Source organism: Geotrypetes seraphini, chromosome 9 (assembly GCF_902459505.1).
Source record: "Geotrypetes seraphini chromosome 9, aGeoSer1.1, whole genome shotgun sequence".
Taxonomy (NCBI): Eukaryota; Metazoa; Chordata; class Amphibia; order Gymnophiona; family Dermophiidae; genus Geotrypetes; species Geotrypetes seraphini.
The window spans coordinates 169,228,442-169,253,621 of NC_047092.1; the positions used below are offsets into that span (position 1 = coordinate 169,228,442).

A 25,180-nucleotide genomic window follows, 5' to 3' on the forward strand; every position below is an offset into this window, starting at 1 on the left:
AAAAATTCATAATATATGGGCAATGAAACAATAAATGATCTAAAGTTCCTACTTCTACATTCTAGGTTTCGATGTTGCAGTTGGGAATTTATTGGATGAGCCTTTACCAAACAGTAATGTTTAGCGCACTGCGATTTTCAACCGTTTCCTAAAGTCAGAGGCTGGAGGCTGACCTACACTGCACATAATTGAAATGAAGTATTAGGAATAGATGATTTCCACTTAACTTTATCTCCTTCTAATGAGGAGGGAGATTAACAACATACAAAATAATACGGTGGAGAAACAGACCTCGCTATAATCGAGGAACTCATCGAGCAGCAAAAGCTACAAGCGAGCGAGCCCTCAGTTCATCATTTGTCATTAGGAAAAACACTCTACCGGACTGAATGTTCATTATCCAATCTCCCATCTAACAGCAGGAATAGCCAAAGTAGAAAAAAAGCCAAAAATAAATGGATGAGATGCAAAGTTCTTATCCATGAAGGTAATCAAGCAGATAGAGGAAGAGTTCAATCTAGTCTTTTTTTTTTTTTTTTGTAATCTTTATTAAGTTTTCAAACTATCAACAAGTGCAACATTATATATATCCTATATAATAAAACCCTAGCCGCGCATGCGCACTCCTATCTGCGTGCTTCCATGATCCGTAGGTCTGTGGCCGCAGGAGTGCGCATGTGCGAGTCCCCAGCCTACACTCGCCGGCAGGACTCGCCGCCAGCGCTGGAATCCCTGCTCTACAAAGACGGGGGTCGTAGGAGGCCCAAAATCACCCGAACTCACAGCCACATACCGGCACAAACCTCCCTCCAGCGTTGGCAGCCGCAGCACGCTAAACAGGCTGCTTCGCGGCTTTCTCCTGCCGGTGAGTCTCCTGCTGGTGACGTCATCAGTGATGCAACAGAGGGACTCAACTGCAGGAAAAAGCCGTGAAGCAGCCTGTTTAGCGTGCTGCGGCTGCCAACGCTGGAGGGAGGTTTGTTAAGGTCATGTCGCATGGGAAGGAGACATAAAAGAGTCACCAGGGGTTGGGCTGGGAGGGTAGAGAAGCATCTGCCTCGGGTGCTTCAGACAGCAGCAGCGTTTACAATTCGCTGCTGTTGCCGGCTTTAGGCCTTCCTCTCTGGCAGATCCTGCCTAAGGACCCGCCAGACAGGAAGACCTGAAGCCAGCAAAAGCAATGAATTGTGAATGCTGCTGCTGCCCGATAAAGTTCAAGGAGGAAAGGGAGCAGAGGGGGAGAGAATGGCTTGGAGGGAAGAAGACATGGCAGGGCATGGAGGGAAGGAGGAAGGTATACCAGACCAAGGGAAAAGGAAGGGGGAAAGGAAGGAGGAAATGCCATATGGAACAGAGAGAGAGGGAGGACACTGGATGGAAAGAGAAGAGAGAGCAGTGAATGGAAGGGGCAAGACAGAGGGTGAACAGTAGATGGAAGGGGCAAGACAGAGGGTGAACAGTAGATGGAAGGGGTAGAGAGAGGGAGACAAACACTGAATGGAAGTGTGGGGGATAGGGGGAGCAGACGTTGGAAGGAAGTGGAGAGGAGAAAGAAAAAAGGGCACATGCAGGATTGAGGGAAGAGGATAGAGTTAAAAATAAAGATAGAGAGACAGGGGGCCAGGGAGAGACACAGACAGAAAGAATGATAGACAGACAGCGTCCAAGGAGAGAGACAAATTTAAAAAAAAAAACCCAGACAGACTTCTACTCTAGCACCCGTTAATGTAACGGGCTAAAATACTAGTATATATATAATATTTGCAATAAGCACTTATAATCCATTAGTAACAAAACAGAAAGAATATTTCAAATATTTCAAATATTTCAAACAGGGAATAAAAGAGATATCTCCCCTCCCTCCCATCCACCCTCCCTTGGATATGTACTAAAACAACAGAAAATAAAGATAAAAGACAACTACAACAACTCCACAAAAGATGTCAATGGACCCCAACCTAATTTGAATTCAGTCTAGTCTTCAGAAAACTGTTTATCATTTGAGTTAGCGAAATAGTCTGCTTCACAAAAAACACAGAGGCACATGCAGCACTTAACTTTATAAAGGGTAGCTTTCACAACTGCAAATTCTCCAAAGGGCTGAAGACTGTTTCCTTTCAAACTTGATAAATATCAATTCCATGAATATATCTCCACGCCCCACTAGTGCGTAGTGAGTAATTGTAAATCCCCATGGATGATTTCCCAATGTCAGTTTCCTTCATAAGAATGCCAGGCAGCTAAGTGAGCTACAGGTGGGGTACAGAGTGCTACAAGGTAGGTCAGACTAACTTCACTGAGGGGGAGAATTTTAAATCCTGGCTTTGCAATGGCTTTAGTCCCATGGCCAAGATCAACTAGCAGATTTAGCAGGGCATCCTCTTTGCAGACAAATTCCTCTACTTTACCATATGCGGGCATTTCAATTAGAGTTCCAGTGGCTTAGAAATGCAGGCCGAGCCCACAGGTTACCACTGCCCCACTTTCTAGAAATCCACAAAATACCGATGCAGCAATCCCGAACTAATAGCGGAAGCCTTTCTGATAAAAACAGCGAACCCTAGCCCGAGAGCTATACAAATGATGCCATTCAAAATCTTAAGTATTACAGCTTTTAAAGATGTGTTCGTGTAGACTGAGCATTTTACCGCCATAGAAAACAGGGGGGGACCTGTAAAGTAAGGTGGCATGCAAATAAATTGAAAAAAAAATTGATGGTGGTTTCATTATGTATAACGGGGAAGAAAAGCTTGGCCGAGTCCTTCTCTTTACTATATGCTTTCTCCAGAACAGTGACACGACACAGCTTAGGCACAAGAGATATAAGCAACCAGAGAATTTTCATTTTTCTGGTGTTTCTCATGTCTTTTACAAGAATTCTCATGTTATTTCTTTTTGCTGGGCAATTTTCTTTATTCATTTTTTTAGCTTCCGATAATAGTGCATACTCTTTGGAAATGGTGTGTACTAAGTAGAAAGAAGGTGCTCGCTTTTGCCAAGTTTTCACATGTGCAGTCGTTCCTACCTACACAATGGTTCACGCCTGTGTGGTGGCTCCACTTTTAGGCAAGAGTGTGAATTACTCCCACACAAGTGCAAATGTTCTCGGCGATGGCCCCCAATGTGGTGAAACTCCCTTCCGAGGGAATTAAAACTAGAAAAGGACACCAGAACATTCAAGAAAGGAATAAAGACGATACTCTTCACAGAACACTGAAGCAAATGAAGGAACAATTAGGGGGAATAGCAACATGGAGGAAAAAGCAGGCTACCCCCCACTTGGACTATTAAAGGGTGAACTCACGAATAACACAGAGAAAGATAAATATATGACATACAGAAATGGTAAACCATCGAAAGCGCGCAGGACATGGGGCACCGACAATCCCGCCCTGACATTTGCGCACAAGAAAAATGCGCGCTGCTGTTTCTGCCGGTTTGAGACTTTCCCGTTTGCATTCTGAGGGGGGGAACCTTCCCACTACACTTACAACTCCTCGCACTCCTGTTGAGGGGGTTGAGGGAACAACCCCCCCCAAGTACACTGAAAACTCCCGTTCTCCTTCCCGTTTTTGCTCTTCGGGAATTTTCAGTGTAGTGGGGGGGGGTCCCTCCCCCCCACACACACCCCCAGCGGGAGTGCGTGGAGTTGTAAGTGTAGTGGGGGGAGGTTCCCCACGCACATACCCCCCCTCAGAGCGCAAAGAGGAAGGCCTGAAAGCTGCGGAAGCGGCAGCGCGCATTTGTACCGGGCGCAAATGTTGGGGCAGGATTGTCAGCGCGCCAATGTCCTGCACGCTTTTGACAGGTCACCACAGAAACTATAATTATATATGCATACATGGTATATATAGGTAAGATATACATATATTTAACTCATGTATTGTAACACCAATACTGTATATCCAGGACAAACCCATCCCTAATGCAAAAACATGTAATAGCATAATACTTAAAGCATAATTTTAAAAACTGTGTTGTTTTTCCCTCCTCCAGGTCCAGGAAGTGTAAATAGCATCCAGCATATATGTTTTGACATCATCCGTGTCTTATCAAGCTATTCATTTTAGCAGAGTTCATCCACAATTATAAGAAGGAAGTTCTATTTTTTTTTTTTCTAAAGTTGCTGAAACCTGACCTTAAACTTTAGAACTGAAAAGGACAAAAAAAATATCCAGAGCATCTCTCAAAAGAGATCTCAACTGCAAAGTGTTTCCTCCCCCCTTTCTTTTTCATGTCCTAAAAGAAAAAAAAACAAAATCCTGCCTACCAATAACTAGATTCAAGTTATCTAAAACATCTACCCCCAGCTGTCTGCAATCTCATACCTGTCTTTCATTTGACCTTGTATTGAGCATTAGAAACCCATGTTCAGTTGAAAGGATCAGAGTGCTGACAATCATCTCCTTCCAATTCAGGTACAGTGCAATGTTTGCTTGGGAGGTTTACAGGTGAGTTGAAGTAATTAGAGGTTAACAATTACTCCAGGTCCCTGCCTGGGCTGTGAATAATCTCTTGCAGAAAAGGGAGTGTTCATTAAGTGACGATTAGCATTTATTCACCAGTTGGCAGGTCTGATTCTTCATGGAAAAGAAAGTGAAAACTATAGATAACCCCCCTCTCCCCCCCCCCCCAGGGAGAACCTCCAGAGTAAGCTCTTTCATCCTGCTGCTGAGTGAGGCCCTCTGCCTTGACTGCCCTCAGTGAAAATACCTTGCACATTTATGGCTGTGGATCTATGGCCCTGTTCTGTGAAGAATAATGTTATCTTTACATAGCCCCCCCCCCCCCACTCCACCCCGCAGATATACCTAATGACCTGATGAGGAGTGCAACCAGAGATCGCATATAACCAAATTACTAATTATTTTTTTTCTCTCTTTTGCGATGATAGTGAAGGTTTATAGCTTTGCACACAATTCAGAGCAGAGATAAAGAATTAAAAATGTACTGACCCAGCTTACATTACAGACACTTATCATTTCTCCAAATGGGATTTTTGAAAGACATGGCACAGAAAACAAAGGTCAATAGACAACAACAATAACCCCCTCCATAAAAAATATTTTAGATCAATCTATCTATCCCCCAAATATTTTAAATCTATCTATCTGCATCTATCTATACACACATACACACACATATACATACATACATTACATATGTATATAATGTATATGTAATGAACATACATTACATATGTATACATACATAAATACATACTTACATATGTGTGTATACATATATATATATATATATACACACATATATATATACACATATATACACACACACACATATATATATACATATATATATATATGTGTGTGTGTGTGTGTGTGTGTGTGTGTATATATATATATGTGTGTGTATGTGTATATATATATACACACACACTATGGGCTCCTTTTACAAAGGTGCGTTAGGGCCTTACCGCGCGGAATAGCTTGCGCTAGCTGCTAACGCCTCCTCTTGAGCAGGCAGTAGTTTTTCGGCTAGCACGCGCTAATCCGGTGCATGCACTAAAAACACTAGCACACCTTTGTAAAAGGATCCCTATACACTTCCCCCTCCCCATTTTCGGCAATCGCGATTTCACATCTTCGCGATTTGGGGGGAGGGGGAAAAAAAGAAAAAAAACCCACAGTTTAGCCTTCCCCCAGGCGTCCCGGCCTTACCTGGTGGTCTAGCGGGCTTTCGGGGCAGGAGCGATCTTCCTACACTCCTGCCCCGTGTAGATCGCCAACAGGAAATGGCTGTGGGGCGTTCCCGTCGAAGTCTCGAGAGACTACGGGAACTCACGGCAGCTATTTCCTATTGGCGATCTGCACGGGGCAGGAGCGTAGGAAGATTGCTCCTACCCTGAAAGCCCGCTAGACCACCAAGTAAGGTCGGGATGCCGGGGGGAAGGCAGTAGGGAGTAGGGGTGGGTCCGAGCCGGACCAGAAGATATTCGCAGTATTTCACTATTCGCGGTCCGGCTCTGCCCCTATTCCCCAGGAATCCGGAGGGAGAAGTGTATATATATGCACATACATTATATCGGAAAATTCTGTAAATGGTGTTCAAAGTAGGCACTGGAAAAGATCTGTACAGGTCCTTTAAAGACTTAGCACTGAGCGCTGATTTCCGCACCCAACTCTGGGTGCCAGGCTTACGCCCGCTGAAACCTGGTGTAAATCCTGGGCCCAAACTGGGTGCCCTGACCCATTATTCTATTACACTACATACAGATATTCGGAATGCCCCTGACCTTTCCCGTGGCCATGCCCCCTTTTGAGTTGCAAGCTAGACAGGGCAGGATTAATTTGTCGAGGGCACCTAGGCACCCAAGTACACTGGGCCCCCACCCCACCATGCGCCCAGGCGGAAACAGGAAGCTGCGTCAGAGGGAAGCTTTGGGCAAGCAGCACCGCTTGCACAATTACAGTTCCCGTTGCCTTTCTTACCTGCGTTGCTTTCTTGTCTTACTTTCCGTCGATAGGGGGGGGCCCGCATTGCCGATCGGGGGGGGGGGGGGGGGAGCCTGCGTTGCCGATCGATGCTGGATGGGCCCATTGCCGTTTGGAAAAAACAATGTTGATGCCCTTCTTCACCGGGCCCCCCCTGACCATTTCGGGCCCTAGACACGTGTCTACTTGGCCTATTGGTTAATCCTGCCCTGAAGCTATAGGATTTAGGTGCCCAGATTTATAGAACAAGATGCAGCCACAATGCACAAACAAATCCCTATCAGTGCCAATTAACATTAGCAATTGGTTGTTGGCATCCAATTAGTGATGGATAACAGCTCATTAGCCAATTAAGTTGCACGTGCATCTTGGAAGCATGCCCAAATCAGGGTGCCATATATTTATGTATGCATGTAAAGTACATAAGAATAATGCCTTTTTATTGGAGGAATGTAATGACATTCTTGAGTAGCTTCTGGGACTTATATTTCCTTCACCAGCTCAAAACAGAATGAATAGGTTTGCACCTGGTGTCACTCCCAAAACTAGTCAAAACTCTATCAAATCAATCCAATAAAAAGGTGAGCTTTTATACATTTGGGCTTTTTTTTTAATTATTCACTTTTATTTTCATGCACTCAAGTGAACTAACAAAGCTGCCAAATTAGCTTACTAAAAGATTAACAAAGAGGTCATCTAAACAAACTTTGAGAGCAGAAATATATTCAGAATTTGAATGCCCCAAGCTCCAAAACAAGTCTTAAAGCTATGGGAAAATACGGCTTTGCAGAGGCTTGGTTTTCGGTATATATTTTTAAATAACAGACTGCGACCCTATATAATTCACGTTCTTTTTTTTTTAACTGTATCTTAGGACTTGATAAAATGCGTCTGAAATCACTGCACTGATTTTTACTCTCTGACAAATTTTAGAGTGCTGCCATTTCTTTTTTAAGATCAGAGGGGCGAAGGGGATAAAATTAAGAGGAGGAAAGATGGCATAGATCATATCACAACTCAGTTGTATTTTAAATCACATTTTTTTCCCCAAGCTTCAACTGGACATACCACTTTATAAAAAGAAAATGAACAGACAAAAATAAAGTTTGTTTTTTAAGAAATGCACATTTTCAAGAACTTACTAGCTATTCTAAATGTAGGAAACCATTGTAGGCCAAAAATGTCAATCTTAATAACTACTTGTCTGCTCTCTTCCCCTCTCCCTCACAGTCCTATGGCGACAGGAGTTGAATGGAGCACTATGACACATGTGATGTCTCTATATAAATTAGGGTTTCTAGCCAGAACTAGTATGTTCTCTGTTTTGAAATTACATATCTGTCTTCTGATCACTTCCCAAACATTTCTAAAACAAATAATCCCACAAAAGATTCCCCTGTGCACCTTATTAACTAGCCAATATAATTAGCAAAATATAGGGCTCCTTTAACTAAGGTGCGTTAGGGCCTTAACGCGTGGAATTGCCCTGCGCGCTAGACCTTAACGCCAGCATTGAGCTGGCGTTATTCTAGAAGCGTACCACGCGGTTTAGCGCATGGTAATTTCCTGCATGCTCTAAAAACATTAGCACACCTTAGTAAAAGGAACCCATAGTCTGGTAAATTAAACTTGAATTTAAAAAAAAAAAAGACTTGTTCTTTGCTGCTTGTTCTATGAGCTGAAGCATAATTTGGCTTAACTTTGTTGAGATGAAGTACTCTCTACCTGTCATTCCCTTAAAACTCTTGGACAAGAAACAGAACTAGAAAACAGTTCAAGAGGATAAAATATTCTGTTAAATAGGCACTAGGAAAGCCAGCATTTCAGTAGAACAATAAGACACTAGATAGCTGTTCTTAGACTTGCCCAAATTAAAATAGTAAAAATAAAATAAAATTTTCTACCCAGATACAAAGTGAAGCACGTCCTTTTCAAATAAGGTCCTTTGTGATGTTTCTGTCTGTAATTCTAACTTTTATTGAAACCTATTTGCAAAACACTGTCTTGTGACATGGGAAAGTTTCAAGTTTTTTATTATAGAAGTGATAATAAAGAGTAATATAATGAGTTGATGTTTTTACGGTTCTTTTATTAAAGTTTAGCACATGCTAAATGCCCAGAAGCCCATAGGTAGAAAATGGGCTCCTTAGCATTTAGCAGGTGCTAAACTGTAGTAAAAGGCCCCTTATTTCTTTAGCTATACCTTACATTTTTATTTGCAGTTTTCAACTAAATTGACCAAACTGCCAACCACTGTGTTCCAGCTAAAAAAAAACTATGAAAAAAAAAAAACCCCAGGTGAAACTGCATTCACACCATAACACTTTCAACGTGGAGGCAACAGAATGTTAAAAAAAAAAAATAATAATAATCACAAAACAGCCAGCAATGAAATACAGAAAGGTAGCCTGAACATACGTCATTGTCACCTTTAACTACAGTAGTAAAGAGCCACCAAAGGGCCCACTGTGGCTTACACCCAAAATCCAGGCACAACTTATCATTGTGAAAGCAACATGAGGAACATACCTGGTCATTGATCTGGCATGCAACAAGGTTGTGCTGATGGCAGAACCCTGCAAACTTGATGTATTTGAGCCAGCTGCCTACATCTGGTTGACTGGCATCTATGCAGAACTTCACATTACAAAATTCATCCAGGATCTAGAGGGGAATCAATTTAAAAAAAAAAAATAAACCTGAATCTTTCCATAGGTAGCTGATAAATCAAAACAAGCAAAAATTACTTTCTTGTAATTTCTTTAAAAATAAATGCAATTAAAAATCCATGTTAGTATCCAAAGGAAAAAAATATGTTTATTAATAATTTTGTTCATTTATTGGTATTTCATAAACCATCTTGATAAAGTCATTTTTTAGGGATAAATAATATTTATAATCAGTGATCTGTTTAAATAATATCTTAAAACTTAATTATATTGATGGCTTAAAAATATATAATAAAGTCTAAAAACACTAGGCCCTGCATTACATTAGTTATCATATAAATATACATTAGTTATCATATAAATACATATACATCATTGTCTGCTATGATAAATCAAAACAATTTCACAACATACTCCAGTCATGCAGTGTCTGGAAATTTACCACATACTCAAAATTTAGAATCTTTTTTTCTAAGTAACATTCCTAAGGTTAAATGCTATTAGCTCAATCAATATTATACTATGAGGATTATTTTGTCTGCACGGGTTTCTCCGTGCTTTCAATTGAAGGAAATAACAGAATTTGGGAAAATAACACATTGTTTCATGCCAAGATAAGGGAAAGAAATATAAGGATGCATCAGACTTCTCTATCAGGAATCAACACATTCTTTTACCAATAAAGGCTGCCATTTATGCCAACTTAAAAAGCTGTAACCATCATAACCACATGAAATTGTGTTTGAGGATGACTGAGCATGGGTTTGATTTCTGCAGATTGGGGGGGGCTAGCTGTTTGGAAACCCAAATGCTCCAATATCCTAACTAACACATCCCCTATGGTTATAAAGAAAACGTGTTCATTCTTTGAAAAATGTGCTCGTTACACCGACAATTCTAAATATATATTTTTTAAAAATCTTTATGAATTTTCAAACTTTGTCAGTGCCATACAATTAATTTAGACATAAACACTATTACAGGAAGACAAGTTAGTGTTTCGGGACTTTAAAGTGAATAGAAGAGTAAGTGCATCCTGGAGCAGAATTCACTTAATAAGACCTCTGAATAACTTTCACATCAAAGGATTAATTAATGGCGTGTGCTGGGTTCTGTAACAGGGAACCATTTATTCAATGAAGCTAAAAGCCAGACTTTGCAGGTCCATCTAGCCCGAACCATTTTAGTCTAGAATTTGTGTTATGAATCCAGACCTCGAGTTAGGTCACGTATCCAACCCTAACTTCAAGGAGCCAAACTACAGGCATAGGAGGAAGAAGGTTGTGGGTGAACCTTTTAACTCGATCCAATCAATGAGCACCTTACCAGAAATACCCCGAGAGAACCCTCGATAATTGTTTGTTTGTTTTTTTTAAAAAAAGGTTTCTTTTCCGCCCACTTCACCTTCTAGACAACAAAAAAAGTGATTACATGAATGCTAAAGATGTTTATATAAGCTTATGAAATGTTTTCTGCATCGCCCGGCCGCGGATTCTATCGGTCAACTTTTCCGATCTGACGAACTTTTTTTAAGCCAATTTCGGTGCAGAGAAATCTGAAACAGGATAGAACTAAGATAGCCATTTCAAGCCTGGATTGTAGTCTCAAAAGCTTTTGCCCTCACACGGTGCCCCCTCCACGCAGGATGCTGGGCCCCTTATGGATGTTAGTGATTCAAACATGAAAACGTAATTCACCATCATTCTTAATATTAATGCAAACGATATATCTATATGGCACTTGAAATTGGGCATTAAGGGTGCAAAAGCGATTGCAGACGGCACGGAAGCTGAGGGAACATCAATTCCAAAGCCAAGAATATGGGGCCGGAGCACCTGGAAATGTCCTAACCTTGAAAACTTTTCAGCTATGTGAAAGAAGTATCAGAAGTTTTTCATGTACCGGTTCTTCTGATGTATAATTCTGTTTTCTAAAGGAGCCAAACAGAAAATCAAATTCTTTGACATCATAATTATTCTAGCATATAGGAAAGGGTTTACTGCAACTTTTGGCATGCACAATTTTATTATTAAGAAGAATTCTAGACGCCTTAGCGAGTACAAAAATATATATATATATTTCAATTGCACAAAATATTTCATTAAGACTGGAAAACTTCACAGCAAATGTCTTTCACATTATAGGAAACACGAGTTTGCTGCATTGGCTGGTTATTTCCTTCTCCCCTTTGGTTTTTCGCTCGTTTTCTTGAAGTAGGAAAGCGACTCTATTGATTTATAAACAAATAGCTGGGAACAGATTTAAAAAAAAAACTTCAGGATCGAACCTCCTTAAAGGGGAAGTGTGCCGAAGCTGCGTCCTGCCAACAATCTCCTCCAGCTTCCTCTAAAATCCCTGAAAAGCCAGACACGCTGCAGACAGACTGCAGGATTGGAACCCAGCCGGAGGAACAGAGAGGGAGGGAGGGTAGAGCGCCCGCAAAAGGGAACAAGGAAGCGCCAAAGCTAACCACAAGCCCCGGGGCCAGCAAGGAATGAAACCTCCCCGAATCAGACAGAGAGAAAAAGCCCGGAGCAGCAGCGGCCCCTCAGCGCGCGCCTCTTACCTTTAGACGTACAATCCACGCTCAATTCACGGCACTAAAAACAAGCACGGGATGGTCTGAACGTAAGTGAAAGCCTGGAAGGGGGAGGGGAGGGGGGGATGATCCTCGAAACATTTCTTGTCTTGTTTCCAATTCGCCCCCGTCTCCTTGGATTTCGCCTCGTGAAGTTTTCTCGCCCGCGATCCTAGACGTGCAAAAGGGATGCGCCCTAAGAGAGAGAAGTATTTCCTTGTGCCGATCCCCCCTCCAGTCTCCCCATCTCGCCTCCTCCTCCTTTTCTCACTTTCTTCAGTTACCAGCCGGACGTGAGCGAGTCAAGTTTGGGGCAGGACACGACAACTTCTCCTTGGCCCTAAGGGAACTGGGTTGTAATCCCCGCTCTGGCTGCCTCCGAGCCACTCGCCTCTCGGCCCTGATTTTGTTTTCCTCTCGGGATCGCCCCCTCTGGCTAGTCCACCCGTCCGGCTGTGAAGGTTTGGATTTCGTGAACTGTCTCTTTAAAGTGCATCTGCTCGGCCATCCAGGAAGAGAGGAGAGAGAGAGAAAAAAAAAAAAAAAGGTGGCAATCTCCCCGGCCACAAAGTGAATCGGAAGCCAGACAGAGGCTCCTCTTTCAGTAAATTCTTAAAGTGACAGCAGCCTCCTCTGGCGAGAGAGGTCACTAAAAGGTCGCCCGGGAGTCCTAGAGGACAGAATGATTATGGATGCGCCATCCCCTACGACATGTTGATTTTCAGCCATGGAATGAACAACCAATGGGGAGCTCTTGGGTGGGACGATTTCTTTTTTGACAGGAAAGTCGCAATGTGCCCAAACGTACGTGTGGGTGCACCGTGCCCGTCTGTGTTACCGTTGTAGAATCCAGATTCCAAGGTATATTGCTATCATTTTCAATGATTCTTTTTTTTAAAATAGAAGGCAGATTGCGCGCGCATTCTCTTCTTACTTAAGAGGGTGGAATAGCGCTGGAGACCATAAAACAAGGTGATAGTCTCGTGGAATTGTCCTATCCACCCCTTTCTCAGTTGAACTAGACTGCGCGTCTAGAAAAGTCGTTTTTTTGTTTTTTTTTTTACAATCTTTCCGTTTTTGAACTGAACAGGCCTCTTTAGCCGGGCAGATGTTTCCTTCCGAGAGGGTTACATCTCTGACAGGACATAACTACCGCGTTACAAACGCAGAACTTAAAACGGATAACTTGTCCAACAAATAATATTCAGACGTGAAGAAAATAAATTACTTTTGAGCGTTAATATTAGAAGTCATGGGCTTGGTTAATTTGGTCGAACAGTGAGCCACGATTTTCCAAAGTTGCTCGCAGTGCTTGATTGCCAGGAAGTAAAAATATATATATATATTTATATACATCCACCAAGCGGAATCTTATTAAAAAAATAAAATAAACACTGCAGATTGTTATAAGAAAGTCAGTTAATATATATTCTAAAGCGCTGGATTCTAGTCGTATTTTCATTTCAGACTAAAATCATCTGGACTAAATTGCAAACGATTCATCTTTCAAATTAAGATGTATGCCTTTCGGCAATTACTTCTAAGGGCATGACTTTTTTTTTTTTAAAAAAAGGTCTTTAAAAGGAATTATCCAGCAGGTACATAAAAAAAAGTCGGGGGACTCAAAGAGACCTTAAAATAAAGATTTCGGCCTCTTTCAGTATTAATATCGTAAAAAAAAAACAACCATTCAAAATTTGGTTTAGCAGAGCTGAAAGATATATTATTAAAAAAAAATTAGTATAATGTTTTACAGATCAACTTTTGATTATTATTATTTTAAATCGCGTGAGTTACAGAAACGTCACCCACATCAAGACAAGAAAACCAAGATAGCAAAATCTATTTTTCACACCGAAGTATCGTAATGGATTTGGAAAGGGAAGGGCCCACTTTCTTCTCAGCGGTCTGTTATCTGGGACATTGGACGGCTCTTTCAGATAATGGCTATTGTTCGAAAGAAAATCGCGGAGCAGTGGTACTAGGTAGGACAGGAAAAATCGTTTGTAAATAACCTACAACCTGGCCACAAGATTCCCATCCAGTTTGGTGCTTGAGAACCTCAGAGAACTCCCGGTTTGCTGGTCATTGATTTCCTGTCCTTCCTCAACTTGCCCATTGTTGGAGCATTTTTTTTTTTTTTTTTTTTAATTCAGCCATAAATTGGACCAGCTCGAACTATGAGCTGTTCTATTTTCTTCCTGTCAGGATGAGGGATTTGTTTTATGATGCATTGTGTATTAAATACAAGTAATCTGAGAAACTGATTGCTAGAGCCCGTAGCACTGATCCAGCCCTCTGATAGGAAGCTTTCCCCCCCCCCACCTTTAACAAAGCTGCACTGAAAAGGAGGAAATGTTAGGGGATAAACAAAAGGGCTTTTGGTATCAGTAGCATGCCCTGGCTAACGTACGATTACATGGAAAGGGCAAAGCGAGTTGGAGGGGAGCGGGGGGAAGGAGGAGGAGTCAGTGTGGCTGGGGCAGAAGCTAGGCATTTGGGTTGCTAGTAATGCATATTATTGCCAGTAGATGGCAGTGTGCGCTGGATTTCCACTAGAAAGACCCGAAGATGCTGCAAATCGTTCAGGGACTAGCAGACCGGTAGCAACCACAGACCTCACAGAAGCAAGGATACCCTTCCCCTGCCAGTCACTGCAGCAGCACTACCTTATTCAGAATAGCAGATCCTCCTTTCTCACTTATTTCCCCTTCTCCCCCCCCTCCCCTTTTTCATGTCAATGTACTGATGCTCCACTTCGGTAGCCCCGGCCCAGTCTGCACCCAAGCCATTTGCACAGGTTGTAGAAATCACTATCTGGCCATACTTGAGGTACTGGAGGGGTATTAGTGGCAAATGACCATATAGTCCTTATCTCAAAGAGTTTCTATCTAATCCATATAATGGGAAACGATGTGGGGAGAGGGGGCTCTTTTTATAGTCAAGTTAATAACCTCAGAAGCCAAACTTTGCGCGCGTACACACACAAAGCAATAACAAGTTTGGAGTGTCCCGGACAAACACCCCCCCCCCAGCCCCCCCTCCCCACTCCTCAGCCTTGGAATTTAATCTTAAGGTTGTTGTTGTTGTTTTTTTTTCTTGCAACTTTGAGGCTTTATTTTCTGGCAACTGAAGAGTTTTCCTGGAGCCCCCAGCTCGCACCGCTGCTGCTGTCTTCATTTGGGATTGTTTGTTTTAAAAATAGGCCAATATGTTACGGTGGGCAGAAGTTAGTAGCCAGCTCGATGCTCCCAGTGGACTGTAAATTGATGCCTCTTTTTAACTTCAAGCACGACCCAGAAGTAAAAGTGTGGGGCTACAGTTTTGCTAATGGATACCCTCTGGGCACGGCGCATTCCAGCACATCATTAAAGCAAATAAAACCAGCCCGACCAAATCCAGATGAAATAATGGCAGTGTCCACTTTTAATAGGCTTCCTGTGGACAGACATAACTGCAAAGACTGAGAGGGGGAGGGGTGGAAAAAAAAAACAACCACCCTTGGGTTGCAGCCAGCTGGATTCAAAAATATGTTTACGTTTAAGGCTCCTTTTACGAAGCCGTGTTAGCAGCTTTAGCGCAGGTGACTTTTAATCACGCGCTAAGCCCCGCGCTAGCCCCAAAACTACCGCCTGCTCAAGAGGAGGCGGTAGCGGCTAGAGTGGCCAGCGGTTTAGCGTGCGCTATTACGCACGTAAAACCGCTAACGCGCCTTTGTAAAAGAAGCCCTTAGTCTTGAAGGTTTTTTTTTTTGTTGTTTAGAGGAAAAATGGTCACCTCAAATGTTTTGTACTGCAGCGATTTTAATGCAATTAAAATCAGTTCAAGTGATTCGTCCAGCTTATTTTTTTATTACACCAAGCTTTTCCTGTGCTATTAAAGTTATGCACCATGGTAATTCATGATATATAAATGATCACAGCCCAGTCTAATCTATGCATCTATATGTCAAAAATAAACCCCTTTCAGAAGCTAGCCTTATTCATCTGTACATAATATGTGCCAAATGATTGCCTCTGTCACACCAAGATCCTTCTTTTTCCTAGATTTCATTTGCACTTTTTGGAACCGAAAGACAGATGTAAAGAAGTGCAATGTTTTATACCAGTGGTCTCAAACTCAAACCCTTTGCAGGGCCACATTTTGGATCTGTAGGTACTTGGAGGGCCTCAGAAAAAAACAGTTAATGTCAATTTTGCATGAGGTAAAACTCTTTATAGTTTACAAATCTTTCCTTTTGGCTAAGTTTTAATAATAATATTGTAATTTATTACTAAAGAGACATATGATCAAGAAATTGTTTTATTTTACTTTTGTGATTATGATAAACATACCGAGGGCCTCAAAATAGTACCTGGCGGGCCGCATGTGGCCCCCGGGCCGCGTGTTTGAGACCACTGTTTTATACCAAAGAAAAAGTGCAACTTTGCCATCACACTTTGTCGGGTCTTTTTTTTTTCTTTCAGTCTGGAAAAAGCTGTTAAAAAAAAACAAAGAGGAAATTAAAGGCAAAAGGAAAGTAAATACAGAAATTTCCCTCGGTCTGGAAATAGGCCCGACTGAAAGCATGTTAATCTCCAGCTCAGTAATTTGGTCCTCCTAGAGAAGACAGAAGCCCTGCCGCTATGCCCTGCACTTCATAAATCACATCTTTATGTGGACAAGGTCAGGTCACCTAACAGCTCCGACATGGGCCTTCCCAGTGGTTCTGAAGACTGAGGCATGTTTATTCTCTTGCACAGATCTCCGAGGAGCAGTCCAGCACGCTTCTAATTACTTTTGATTATTTTCATTTGCCGGGGTCAGTCTGGCTTGCCAGACCTGCTAGAGGGGTTGATTTCCTACAAATATCGGTGTCTTTTAGGGAGGGCAGGGTGTGTTTTTCAGAATTATCTCACTCCATTATTTTGCCTACAGCTTGGGGGTTGCCAGATCTGTGCATGTCTTCTGCTGAGCATTTTTAAAACGTTTAGCTGCTGGAGCTCCCCTATGGTTTTGCGATATTTAACTTACATGCTAGACATATGTACTATATTGTGTTCATGAACCTGTGCTTTGGTCTATGCAATTGTAATTCCTCTACATGAACTATACTGTATTGATTGCGTTATTTGTTTATGCTTATGTTTGTTTGTTTTTTCTACAAAACTTTAATAAAACTTACTGAACTTAAAAAAAACTTACATGCTAAAGTAGATTCTCAATTTTTCTAGTGATAAATGGTTTTGAGATATTGGAGCCCTTTCACTAAACCATGGTAACATTTCTAGTTATTGGGGTTCGACAGGGGGATTTTACTGCATCTTTTTTTTTTTTTTTAACAGGGCATCGATAAGAGCTGTTCTCTCTATTTTGCACTAAAGGCCATTCTGTAACGTTCAGATTAATGGGCGGTATCTAATCCCAGTTAACCCGGAAGCATTTGGGTCCAGATTCTCTAAATGGCGCTGATATCAGTGGCCACCTAAAAAGTGACATCGTTTAGAGAATTGCACCTCTGGGAAAGACAGGCGCTGGAAATGTAGGGGCCTATCATTGCCATAAATCGTGCCTATGTAGGTATTTTGTGGTGCCTAACCTCATTTATGGCATTAACCACACCTACAGTAGTGGTAGGCATTAGTCAGTGTCTCCAGAGGTGCCTTTTGCTTAGGCACATAAGAATAGCCCTACTGGGTCAGACTGATGGTCCATCCAGCCCAGTATCCCATCTTCGCGGAGACCAATCCAAGTACCTGGCAAAAACCCAAATAGTAGCAGCATTCCATGCCACCGATCCAGGGCAAGCAGTTGCTTCCCCCATGACTGTCTCAACAGCAGATTATGAACTTTTCCTCCAGGAACTTGTCCAAACTTTAGAAAAAAAAACAAAAACCCCAGCTAAATTAACCACTCTTACCACATCCTCTGGCATCACGTTCCAGAGCTTAACTATTCTCTGACTGAAAAAAAATATTTCCTCCTATTGGGTTTAAAAGTATTTCCCTGTAACTTCATTGAGTGTCCCCTAGTCTTTGTAATTTCTGACATAGTGAAATATCGATCCACTTGTACCCGTTCTACTCCACTCAGGATTTTGTAGACTTCAATCCTATCTCCCCGTCAGCCGTCTCTTTTCCAAGCTGAAGAGCCCTAACTTCTTTAGTCTTTCCTCATACGAGAGGAGTTCCAGCCCCTTTACCATCTTGGCCGCTCTTCTTTGAACCTTTCCCAGTGCCGCTGTATCTTTCTTGAGATAAGGAGACCAGAATGGAACGCGATATTCCAGGTGAGGTCTAACCGTGGAGCGATACAGAGGCTTTATAACATTCTTAGTCTTGTTAACCGTCCCTGTTCTACTAATTCCTAGCATCCTGTTTGCCTTCTTGGCCGCTGGGTAGGTGCTTTAAATTTAACATTATTTGCCATTTCAAATAGCGTTTCTGAATTAATGGGCCCCGGAAGGGCACCTACTGGTGTCTAATTTTAGACACCATTTATAGAATTTCCCTCTTAGGGCCCGAATCTGTATTTAGCACCAAAAAAAATCTGCACCAACTAGAATGGCACATAATGCGATTCTGTAAAAGATATGCGTTCCTTATAGAATCGAGCTAAGTGCCAGTGTGTCACATAACTTTCAGGTGCACCCATTCAGAGCCTAAATCCCTACACCTAACATTGGACGTTTTCTATAACAGTGCACATAAATTCTAGAAATGCCTACGATCCACCCAGTCTCCTCCCCTGGCCACACCCCCTTTTCAGATTCACACACTAAAACTGGCACTTTATAGAACACGCCTACCAAGTTGAGCACATAACTTTACATAAGTGCCAGTTAGTCTCAATTATGAGGCATCAATTGCCAATTATCAGAGCCGGCTAGGCTTGTTAAACAAGTAACCCCCTCTTCTACGAAACCGCGCTAACGTTTTTTAGCGCAGAGAGCCACGCTGCTCCTGAGCATCGGGAGCAGCGCGGGCCTTTCAGCGTGGCTCTCTGCGCTATAAAACGCTAGCACGGTTTCGTAGAAGAGGGGGTAAGTTGTGCATGCACACCTTAAGTCACCATATACAGAATTGGAGGGTTAGGGTACCGTCTATTTAGGAGGGAAAAAGGGGGTCCGGTGTTAGGTTGATGTAAAGTAAACGCAGCGTGTTAACTGCCGAACACATTCCATGCTCACTCTCCACCCATGTCACCCCCCCGACACAAAAACTTTGTTAACATGCACTAAGCTTTAGGGGTCCTTTTACTAAGGCGGCGCACTAAATTCTAATGCGTCCACAGACTATAATGGATGCATTAGCGTTTAGCAGGCACTAAAAAGGCTAGTGCGCCTTAGTGAAAGGACCCCCGAGTAAAAGTATCCTTACATGTTTTTGGTGTCAGGGGATGTGACGCGGGCTGAGAGTGGGCAGGTTTATTTCTGTTTAGTATTTGATATACCACCATTACTGAAAATACAGGTCAGAGCGGTGAACATTTGCATTTACTGCATGTTAACTATTAACCCAGAATAAAAAAAATGCTGAGCATCCTATTTTATATCTATTGACCATGTGGCACTTAAACCCAGACTCCATAAATGGTTCCTGAAATTAGGCACCTAGATCAGCACACCTTGCCAATCTAGACACCTAACTACATTTTTTTAATTACTGTATTTATCACTCTATAAGATGCACCTGACCATAAGACGCACCTACCTGTAGAGGAGGAAAAACCAAGAAAAAAATTCTGAACCAAACGGTGTACCCTGTTCCCCTCTGGTGGTCTAGTGGCAGGCCGGGAAAGAGCACAGGGCAGGTCTAGTGGCAGGCCGGGACAGGGCACAGGGCAGACAGGTCTAGTGGCAGGCAGACAGGCCTAGTGGCTGACAAGCAGGCAGGCAGGCAGCGCCCCCCCCCTCCCCCATGGTACCTTTTATAATTCCAGCAGTCCAGTGCTGTATCAGCAGGAGCTTTCCACGCTCCTGCCTCTCTCTCACTGGATGACTGCCGCTTCATCTCTTGCGGCAGAGCAGTACTCAAGGCAGGCGCGAGCTTTTGGCGCTCCTGCTGGCCCCGTGCCTCTTCCTGAATGGCTGCTGTACGGATAAGAGAGACTTACCCAATGAGTGGAGGGCCTGGGAAACAGGGGGAGGGGGGAAGAGATGAGAGAAACAGAAGAGCTGCAGAGCGAATACACTTGTAGGTCATTACGAGAAGACTGAACTGTATACAGAAATGAATAGAGAGCCAATGAAGTGACTTGAGGACAGGGGTAATGTGGGCATAGCAACATTGATGGAATATGAGGCATGTAGCAGAGTTCTGAACAGATTTAAGGGGATAGAGATGGTTAGCAGAAAGCCAGTGAGAAGCAGGTTGCAGTAGTCTAGGCGAGAGGTGATGAGGGTATGGATGAGGAATTACTCTTTAGCTACTGGTGCAGACGTCATTCACACTCCTCTTCCTCAAACAAAGTCCGAATTTCATCCCAGACCCACATTCATCCAGTAAGAGGTTATACGAGAAGTTGTGATTTCTTTTAATATAATTTGATCCCCAAACTGGGCACTCTTTGCATTACTACCAGCACTGATAACTTGACTCTGTGCCCCCTCAACCCCACTGACCCTCCCCCCCCCCACACACATACACACTTTGTGCATGTTTTTTCTTGAGGACAATGTCTCCAAGTGCATTAGTTACGCACCTCATTCCTAAACCAGGATATGTTCAGTACGATCTCAGTCTCTCATCCAAGGTAAACAGTCACCATGGTTCTGGCATTTTGCCAAAGAGAGCTTCCTTCTGAAATTGATAGGAGGTAATTTTATCAAGGTGTGCTTGGAAATTGCTCATAATCAAGCCTGTGGCACCCAGCATAATCCTATGTCAAGCGATTAGTAATCCCCTTGGGTACAGCAGTCATCCATTTATGACTCATAGAGGCCAATGTACATTTCCACTGTAAACAATGTGGGGTAGTAGCCATTTTGGCCAATATTTTGCTATTGATGCTGATGAACTCTTTACTTATTATTGATTGTAGCAAAAAAAAAAAAAATATATATATATATATTTTTTTTTGGGGGGGGAGGGGGCAATTCAAATTTGATGTGTGTTCCTAGCTATGAGAATGCAAGTAAAATTTCTAAATGTTTCATCCTTCTACCAGTAGCTGTAACCTCTGGTCGTCTTTATGCCTTCTCCCTCTTTCACCTTCCTTTTCCCCTCATCCTCCCCTTATCCATTTTGATATTGACATTTTCTTGTCCTGGCTTCAGCATTTTCCTCCTGACTCTATCCCCCTCTTCTATTAAACTGCGCTCGCAGTTTGTAGCACAGAGAGCCGCGCTGAATGGTCCGCGCTGCTCCCGACGCTCATAGGAACTCTGTGAGCGTCGGGAGCAGCGCGGCTCACCGCGCTAAAAACTGCTAGCGCAGTTTCGTAGAAGAGGGGGTACAGGTGGCACCGGGTGCCAGTCCAAGATGCGTGCCCAACTAGATTGGCAAATGAGCCAATTAGTGCCAATAACTTAGAGCTAATTGGTTCCAATTTGAATTTGCACACCCATCTTGCTGCCTGCTGTTCTAGAACAATGTGCTCTCAAATCCCATCAGGTGCAACCCATGGGAGGCACATGGATGAGCCAGGGAAGCCGGGCTGAATTCCCGCTGCAGCTCCTTATGGGTCGCCTAACCCTCCATTGCCCCAGGTACAAAGCTTAGATTTGGAACCCACTGGGGACAGATAAAGTGCCTGCACAGGAGGTCTGGTTCATGAACTCATCCTACATATCTCACTGCTGAATATCACTACGGTCACCTTCAAAGTACTCCCCTTGGGAAGTTATGCACCAACACCAACGCCTAGTCTACTCTTCAAAGCAATTTTGGAACTCTTTTTCTGGTATGGACATCAGAGCTGTCGGCGCATTACCCTTGATGTCCTGAATGTCATCAAAATGTCTTCCTTTCAACATTTCCTTTATCTTTGGGTAAAGAAAAAAGTCTCTGGGGGCCAGATCAGGTGAGTAGGAAGGGCGTTCCAATACAGTCATTTATTTACTGGCTAAAACCTCCCTCACCGACAGTGCCATGTGAGCTGGTGCATTGTCGTGATGCAAGAGCCATGAGGGACCACTGTTGCACGCACCTTTCTCATGCCAAGGTTTTCAGTTGAGATTTTCCTGTTTCTCTATCGCCGTTTACTTGGTCTGCTACGCTTCTCACAGCCAGCCGATGATGTTGACGCACAATTCAACAAATTTTTTGCAGTGTTTTCATCAGTTCTGCTCGCTACTGGCCGCCCTGATCTCTCTTCATCAGTGACGCTTTCTCTCCCCTCAGATAAAGCGTTTAATCCATTTGTGCACTGCCGTTTTCATCATGGCATTATCCCCATAAACTTGGACTACTATGTCCCCGATTTCACTTCCACTCTTGTCAAGTTTAACAAGAAATCGAACATTTGGTCGTCGCTCTAATTCAAGCTCTGACATTCTCGCGACAGAACACAAAAACGTGCCATAATGAACACCACTGAGCAAGACGCCACCACACATCGACACAAACCCAGTTGTGAGACACCGATGTAAGGTTATGAAACCTTACTGAACTGTTTGTACAGTGCTGCCAACGTAAGCGCATGGTGGCAAGTTTATGAATTTAAATGTCACGCCTCATATAATATATGTAAATTGCTTTGGTTGCACCCGCAGAAAGGTAGTATATCAAACCCATGGCTCTTAACCCTTTCAATGTTATCTAGAATCTGATGACATAAATAGAAGGTAGGACTCTCCAGTCTACTCATGCCTTCCTCTCCTGTTTATTTGAATTGAATTAAGTACCATATAAAGCTCAAAGCAATGTACATAACATATCCATTAAACAATGCACAGTATTGGGAGTGCTTGGTGCAGTGGTTAGAGCTACAACCTCAGTATCCCGAGGTTGTGGGTTCGAATCCCACACTGCTCCTTGTGACCCTGGGAAAGTCACTTACTCCCCATTGCCCCAGGTACATTAAATAGAGCGGAAGCCCACCGAGACAGTTAGGGGAAATGCTTGAGTACCTGAATAATTTGTAATCCGCATAGAATTGTGGGATATGCATAATATAAATTATTTAAATATAAATATATTAGCTTGAATAGCAAACCAAACATCACAATTCATAAAAAAACCCAAATACTTTAGTATCAGAACAAAATCATAATCTTTATCAAGTGAAATAACAAGATACATATCAAACTTAATTCATAAAACAAATACAATGATAGCATCAAAACACATTTGAAATCCTAATTCATGTAATATTGACAGTCAACAGAATGAGCATAAAAGACCTAAAAGAAATCAATACAAATTAAAAAGAGCGTGTTTCTTGAATTCAGATCCTGTCCCTGTCTCCGGCACTTTAGCCGTGACGCTATCCCATGTATTGAAATAGTCCTCTGATTATTCCCCTTTCACCCTCATCCTGTGACCTTTCATCCCAGTTACCTTTCGGTTGAAATAGACCTGTCTCCTGTGAATCTATTGCCTTGAGGTCAATCAAACTTTTCTTTTTTTTCCCCCCCCAAGAATCTCGTATTTAGAACATTTTATGATGAAGACACTGAACATTTTAGTAGCTGCCTTTCGGACTAGCTCCATCCAATTTATAGGCTTTGACGGTGAGTCTCCCAAAATGTGTGCCAAACAAGGGCGTCGTTTTACTAAGGAGCGCTAGCCGTTTTAACGTGTGCTAAATGCTAACGCGTCCATAGGATATAACGGACGCGTTAGCGTTTAGCGCGTGCTAATATTTAACGCACGCTAAAACGGCTAGCGAGCCTTAGTAAAAGGACTCCAAGGTCTCACTAGAGATTGATGCAAAGGTAATATTATGTCCTTCTTTCTGCAGACCGCCCTTTTTCCTACGTACCCAAGTGTCCTGGTTTTTCCTGTTGTCTTATCTCGGTGTCTCTCAAACCGTGTGCCAGGGCAAAGTGGTGTGTCCCAAAGAGAATCCAGATGTGCCATGAGAGATTCCAGGATTTTACTTTATTTTTAAAAAAAATTCCTTTCATAAGTATACACTAGAATAGATGACCTATGCAAGAGTCTGTCAATGTTAAGAGCGTCTGTGTGCGTAAGGATACAGCCGCCCAGACAAGCATCGTCCGGGTTTTACTTCCACTCAAAGCGATGGAAGTAAAGAGGACAGATTGATACATCCGGGTTTTACTTCCACTGAAAGCAATGGAAGTAAGGAGGATGGATTGAGACATCCGGGTTTTGCCTCCATTGATGGAATCGGTCCTCTTTTTTCTGGAGCCATCTGGTAGCCCTAGTTGAGGATATACTGAAAATCTGGAGGTTTCCCAGACAGGCTTGAGAAATAATGCATACCACTACCCTTCTACACCACCAATTTCTAACTCAGGATGTCACTTTAAGGTCTACCTAAGGGCTCCTTTTACGAAGCCGCGTTAGCGGCTTTATCGCATGGGACTTTTCATCCTGCGCTAACCCCCACGCTAGCTGAAAAACTGCCGCCTGCTCAAGAGGAGGCGGTAGCGGCTAGCGCGGCCGGCCGTTTAGCACGCGCTATTACGCACGTTAAACCGCTAACGCGTCGTCGTAAAAGGAGCCCTATGAGTGTCGGAAGCAGCGCAGAGCATTCAGCACGCCGGCCTGCGCTAAATACCACTTCCGCGGGTTTTGTACAGGGGGTATGTTGTAAGTTAGGTGCGTGCAATGGCGAGACACGCCGATGGAGGTGCCTAACTTTAGGCGTACTATATCGAATTTGGCAGTGAGAGCTTATTCCTTCCTTCGTTTTCTGCATGTAATTTATTTTTGAATATTTTGCAACGCAGGTTTTTCAGTGAGGTTTAGTGCATATTACCCAAGACATTTAGGGCTCCTTTTACAAAGGCACATTAGGGCCTTAGCGCGTGGCAGAGCGCTCGTCAGCCGCTACCGCCTCCTTTTGAGCATTGCGGTAGTATTTTGGCTAGCGCATGTGCTAAAAACGGAGCCCTTACTGTATATTAAATCCTTCTTGCTCAATTCCATAGGCATTTAAGAGGCAACAGGATTAATTAAGAAAATCAAAACTCCACACCTTTTAGGTAGAAAGATTCAATATTTACAAGCGAGTTACAAAAATTGTCCTACCTGAATAGAGAGTCACATTATACAGTATAAATATGAAGCACAAGCCAAAAAGCAACCACATCCCCCCAGCCAGAGGAGCAAATGGTAACCCACAGGACAACCAGCAACAGCAGAAAGGAAGATACCCCACCCCACTTCCCGTATGAAATGGTTCGTTCTAATACGTTATAAAGAGGAATAAATTATGGAATCTTACCAGCAAAGCCTAAAAATATAGAGAGAATAACCAGAAAACAGGCTAAGCACATTAGCAATTATATCAATAGAGACTGCGCAACTCCTGCTGACGTCACTTCCAGGAAACGATGTCAGAGGGAGAGCTGACGCGGTCGCGCGGCG

General features: G+C 42.9%; 1 protein-coding gene across 5 annotated transcripts in view; it reads right to left on the reverse strand.

Moving 5' to 3' along the window:
• Window positions 1-25,180, reverse strand: part of MECOM (MDS1 and EVI1 complex locus) — a 759,237-nt gene that overhangs the window by 136,305 nt on the left and 597,752 nt on the right. For 3 of the 5 annotated variants that reach the window (XM_033957747.1, XM_033957746.1, XM_033957745.1), the window contains exon 3: window positions 8,982-9,116. In XM_033957747.1, the coding sequence (XP_033813638.1) occupies window positions 8,982-9,116 (135 nt within the window). Of the gene's footprint in view, window positions 1-8,981; window positions 9,117-11,408; window positions 11,430-11,687; window positions 12,120-25,180 lie in introns of those variants that run through there. The other 2 variants (XM_033957748.1, XM_033957749.1) reach the window with 2 other exon arrangements.